Genomic DNA, 5,788 nt, shown 5'->3' on the forward strand with positions numbered 1-5,788 from the left:
GGGTAAAGATCCTATCTATGTTGGCACATGTACAAACGTTGCTGCGGGTGCAGACGTGACTGTCGAGACGCGGATTGAATACCCCGTCCCGATGATGCTACGCAAATTCGTGTTGAGGATGAGTCCGATTCCTCCCCCTGCACTGAAGCCATGCAGGAAAATCAACATCCGGAAATGGATGAGGTGTATACTACTGTGAAACCTCTTCTACAGCTGAAGATACACCAACGAAGTGCATCTGAGTTATTGGATTCACCATCCGAAAGCGAGACGGGTAGCGATTCGTCCGTGAGTGCTCGCCAAAAACATTCGTCGCGGAGCTTTCCATGCGACACTGCAACTCACGACGAGCCACTTTCCCAGCAACAATCTTTAGAGTTGAGTGAGAATACCGCCGCTTCGACCGACCGTGACGCGTATGCAAATGATTCGCCAGCCACTGAGGCTGTGACTCCGCCAATCTCCATGCGCACCGAAAAGCTGAATGAAACCGGTTCCACTTACCAACACGATACCGTGGAAATATCGGAGCCGGATATCACATCAAGCAGGACAGAGAGTAACGCGCTTCTTTCAGAAACGGACAGCAGTGAATTAGGTGCGGAGAACGATTTGGCGAGCGACGTGGAACATTCGATCGACTCTGTAGATGTACACAACGGCGATGACGATGTGGCCAAATCATCCACACCAAATGATGAGTCAGCTGAACCAAAGCTTGTGAATCGTGCGGCGGACTCAGGTCGCGGTTCTCCAGCCCCATGCAGCGCATCTTCGGTTTCAGTTGGTGCAACAAACAATTCGGATGGTGCGTCGAACTCTACAAGTCCTAAGTTGCAGTCGGTGACCACTTCAGTTGATTCACCGCCACTAAGCTCTGGCAGACCGGGCAGTGACGCAATGGCATCTGCACCACCTACACTTACGAGCGTGGACAGCTACATTGTCAGCGACCCAGCAAGCGAACGTGCATCTGCACGATCTGTTGGAAGTGAAGGCCATCGCCCTTCGCCTCGTTTAGAGAATCCTGAGCACCAAGAGGTGGTTGGTATGGTTGAGGATACGCCTCATACTACTGAGTCCAAGATGACTGAGGAAGCAACAACTGTTGAGACGGCTGGCGCATCGAATGATCCTGCGCCGACACACGACATTAAGGAGGGCAATTCATCCGCTGATGAGATAGAAGCCACACCGGCAGAGTCTTCCCTTGTTACCCCTCGATCTGTTTCGTTGTCTGCTGCTGATAACGTCGACGCTGACTCATCCATTGAAGGGTCATCAGATCAGGGCGGTGCCCTCCAAAGCGATTTAGCGTCAGATACGGATGAGTATGAGTCCGATTCACAGTTGCCAATGACGCCCCAACTTTCATCACACCTCGGAGATGACGAGGAAGGCGAATCAGTGACAAGCTCACCGCACGTTGCCACCTTTGGGGACGTTCAATTGTCCCCTGAACCTGTTGAGATGATCCAACCGTCTTCCGAGGCCGAGGATAACGTTGAATCATCTATGGAGGCTGCGGATGATAGTGTTGCAAATATGCCTACTGAGGTTGAAGAAGACGTTCAGATGCCTACGGGTACTGCGGATGAGAGTGTGGCCGAATCGTCTAGTGAGATGACTGAAGAAGACGTTCAGAGGCCTACGGGTACTGCGGCCGAGAGCGTTTTCCCACATCAGCCGAGAAATGCGATCAGAATGTTGCAGCAACACCCGCAGATGGCGGCGAGATGTTATCGAATCACCTACCTCTAATGCTGGGGACGATATGGACCTATCTATGGGCAGTGTAGAAGGGGCAAACGATCAACAAAATACTGATAACGTGGAAGATGGTGTTATGGAAATGCCAGCAGAGCCAGCTGAGAATGTTACTGAAACACCCATCGGCAGTGAATACGTTGTTCAGCCGTCTTCTAATACTTTCGATGCGGATGTTCCCGACACGCCTACGGAGACGGTTGTGGACGATGTACTAACATCTACCGAGACGGCGGAACAAGTTGATACACAACCACCAGCGGGCACCACGGATGTTAATATTGCCGATAGCGCTGGGAACGCAACCCAGCAGCCTGCAAGTACTGCAGATATTCTTATTACCCAACCATCTGTGGATGAAGCAGAGGATGCTACTCTGACGTGCGCTGATACGGTTGGCGATGCTGTCGCCGAAATATCCGCCGACACTTCGGATGGGAATGTTAGGGGATCGACCACTGAGGCCGAGGACGCAGACGACACAGAAGCGTCCGATGATACTGTAGATGAAGATGATGTTCAAATGTCCAAGGACACGGAGGATGCGGAAAACGCGCAACTACCTACTGATGCAATTGAAGCGGATGATATACAAATATCTGCTGTTAGCGGTGAGTCGAACGCTAGTGCGGCGATTTCCGAAGAGGAAGCCGATTGTGTGTCTGCTGAAGCATGCGGTGATGCATGTCAGGCGGTAGATGATGCGAGCACCCAGAGCATTCGTGATTTTGTCATCCCCGCCATTCATACCTCAACTCCTTCGCGGAAGGCGAGCATTGTTTCGCACGATTACGTCGGTGTACCCGAGGTATCAGTATCAGATAAGGGAACCCCAAGGCATGTTCAAAATGATCCGAGTGTAGCTGATATAAGCCGATATCCCTCGTTGCCGAGCGATGGGGTCAAGGCAGACGCACCGTCATCATCGTCCTCTGCCGAGGCGGATGCTTCGTTGCCCTCGAATAACGAAAACGTAGGGGATTTATCATCACGGTGTTCAAGTCTAGCATCCGGTGAGAGCAGTGTGCGTGCTGCTGAGTCACCCATTTCTTACCGGCACGAGGATACGCTGAGTGAGATGGAGGAATCATCCTCATCAATGATTGCAACAGATGCCGCGGATGTTGCGAATTCAACAGTAACTGCGGAAGACGCTGAAATCCCGAAGGTAGATACGAGTCCGGAGAATTCACCATTTCGCGTTCCGCATGAGGTAGAGGATAAGAACCTTGAGTTGGAGTCTAACGCGGCGTCATCCGAACTAGGTAAAGTAGATGAACGTATCAGCGATACGCCGTCGTCCCCGCGCATCACCGAGCAACTTACTCAAGACGTGGAGGATGCCGCAGAGGGCATTGAGGATAATGTGCAAAGTCGCTCCTCTTCCGACGTATCGGATGCTGATGTGGAACAATCCGAGCCTTCGCATCTGTCCCAATATTGTGGCACGCCAACTACCCCCGACGCTGATCCGGCTATTGGCACTGCCTCCGATGATCAGATTGGCGTTTGCGGGGACCCGCAACCACCCGAGGATAAGGTCGTCTGCCCCTCAGTGAATGCTGTTGATACAAGCGGCTCTCCGTCCGAAGCAACGTCACCGCGCAGCGTAGTCGGCGAGTGCAGTAGCAATGAGGTGGAATCGGGAAATAGCGAGGAGGAAACAGCCGTCTCTAAAGAATGCCCGGCGGTGGCAGATGACTCGTCCACTTCCGTATTAACTGGAGAGATGAAACTTTTGCATACTATACGAACGGATCAGCCCGAAGATGCCGGTAACGGTGATGAAGACCCCTTGGTACCCACCAGCGATTCTGCCGATGTTCCGATGTTAGCTGACGACAATGCGCTGAAGTCAGGGGAGGGTGGGAGTCTGACCACAGTGAATATCTCATCAGATACGGAGTCGTCTTCCTCTAATGTGCAAATAGATGAGTCGACGCCGTTGAACGGTGATTCGGATGACAACGCAACGGAGTCGAAATTCAGCGATGTGTTAAAGGCTGAACCTAGTGAGGGATCTGACGATATTCCTTCTGCGGTAGTGTCGGGCGAATCATCACATCCAACACCGCGGTCTGCAGATTCTTTGGCCTCTGATTCCCACAGCCAATCTGAGTCTGAAGCATCTGCGCCTCCTCCGCCCTCGGAGTCTACTCCCGTATCGGAAGGGGTTACTGATTTGGTCGGCGAGCATGAAGTATCGGTAGAAAGGACTGCTTCGTATTGTGATATTAGCGACGATGTCCGTGATTCGCCGTCTGCTGTCCCCGAATCTACTACTGTCGAGATCGGGGCTATTTCTGGAGATACCCAGGACGCAGCATCCACAGATGCTGAGCACGCATTATCTGCCGATGCAAACAGGCTGTCTACACCCAGGAGCCCCCGTGGAGCAGGCGCCGGGTTGCGAGACCATTCCAGAGATTGCAGATTCCCACAGCGTAGCCACGCCCAGGTCACCGTCGCCGACGTCCGGCGTCGTGCAGGAAGAGGGTTCAGAGGACGGTCGCTCATCCGCCGCGGAGGATGCAGCGGATGACACCGGCATTTTGTCATCTGCTATTTCCGAAAGCGAATCCGTTGCTTCTCCGTTGCTGTCGGAATCCCCAAGAAGCGATGCCACGCCGCAACTTGAGAGTGACTACGCCACGGATAACGGTATTTCGTACTCCGACTCCTCGCCGTTTTCTGCTGAGAGCTCGGATGTTCACAGCTTAGGATCTTCACCACGTGAGTATGGAGATGGCGAATTAGCGGACGGCATGCCGAAGAAGGCGAAGACAAACGTGAAAGTTGGTGATGCGTCTGATGCATCGGCCGACTTATCCCCTAATGATGGTGCGGAATATCACACCGACGCTCTGGTGACGGATGAAGAAGAGGAGTCTCATCAATCGAGCGCGTCCCTGTTGGACAGTGACAATGGTGATGGCGCCGGGCACTCTCCGCCGGCTGCCGTGCCGCACGGGCGCCTAGCCGTTAGTAGGGCCGGAGAACCTGCTTCAATTTCTAGGGCGTCGTCCTCATCGACTATTGATGCCAATTTGCCGAATCAAGAGGAAGCGGAAACGAATTATGCGTCGTACCTGATGTCGTTTTTCTGAGGCGTCTGCTAGCTGCTCGCAATCAGTGTGCTCCGACAATCGTGTGTGCCAATTGGACTTTGTAGTTAATGTTTAGTGTACAATTATCAGCACTCGTTATATATTTACACTGAGGTCGCCGTCTGTGGTGATGCACGGATGCAGGCGGCTTGCCAACCGATGCTCGGGGTATCTTAACAGCGCGATTTGACTCACCTTGCCACCGCTTGCGCTTGGAATGGCCACCAGGTCGGTGGACAATGCCTTATTTGTGAGTTACAGTATATAGTATGTGTCACTGCAGGCCCCAGCTACGTTGCACTGCACTTGGTGTGCCACAGCACGCCACGTAATGTAATTTCACGGTTGACAAATTAATCTGAACGTTAATAGGTTCACACACGCTACACGTATCGCTCAGGATTCACACTGTTCGTATACGGCGCGTTTTCTAGTATGATTTGCTTGACACTCTTCTGCTCAATGGGGTCGGTGGTGTTGTTCTGCAGCAGTTTCGTTTTCGCCGAGTCCCATCGGATAACCACGCGTTCCGTTGGTGATATGAGTTCGGTTCCATGGCTATACGATCCTGTGCCCATAAATATTCTTGTTGGAAGCTGGTCTTCTGTTGCGTTGTCCGATGTGGCCCGTTTGTCGGAGTCATCGTCATCGCTTAGCAGGATCTTCCAGTGATCTTTACAAGGCTGCGAGGGCGGTTCGTTGGAATAGGCTTCGCATATATCGTCCACGTTGAATTTTTCTGGTGGCACGTTGGTCCAGGTTGCCCTGCAGCTGTAGAGCCAGAGGGTATGGACCTTGTGCACATGAGAATAGCAGGGTTTCCTTGCTTTTGACGATGTTGTCCGTGCAGTTTTTCCCCGCCCACAAAGTGTGTTAATTTCTTAACCCACACCCTGGTGCAAATCTTTTCTCCC

The 5,788-nt window shown here is 52.5% G+C and overlaps 1 pseudogene across 1 annotated transcript; it reads left to right on the forward strand.

Moving 5' to 3' along the window:
• The first annotated feature begins 150 nt into the window (after positions 1–150).
• Positions 151–4,874, forward strand: BBBOND_0000020 (annotated as a pseudogene). Its single transcript has 3 exons — positions 151–1,738; positions 1,800–4,275; positions 4,343–4,874. Coding segments are annotated over exons 1-3 (4,596 nt in total).
• Positions 4,875–5,788: the final 914 nt, after the last annotated feature.

This window comes from Babesia bigemina, scaffold Bbigscaff_12373 (assembly GCF_000981445.1).
Source record: "Babesia bigemina genome assembly Bbig001, scaffold Bbigscaff_12373".
In the NCBI taxonomy this organism is placed as follows: domain Eukaryota; phylum Apicomplexa; class Aconoidasida; order Piroplasmida; family Babesiidae; genus Babesia; species Babesia bigemina.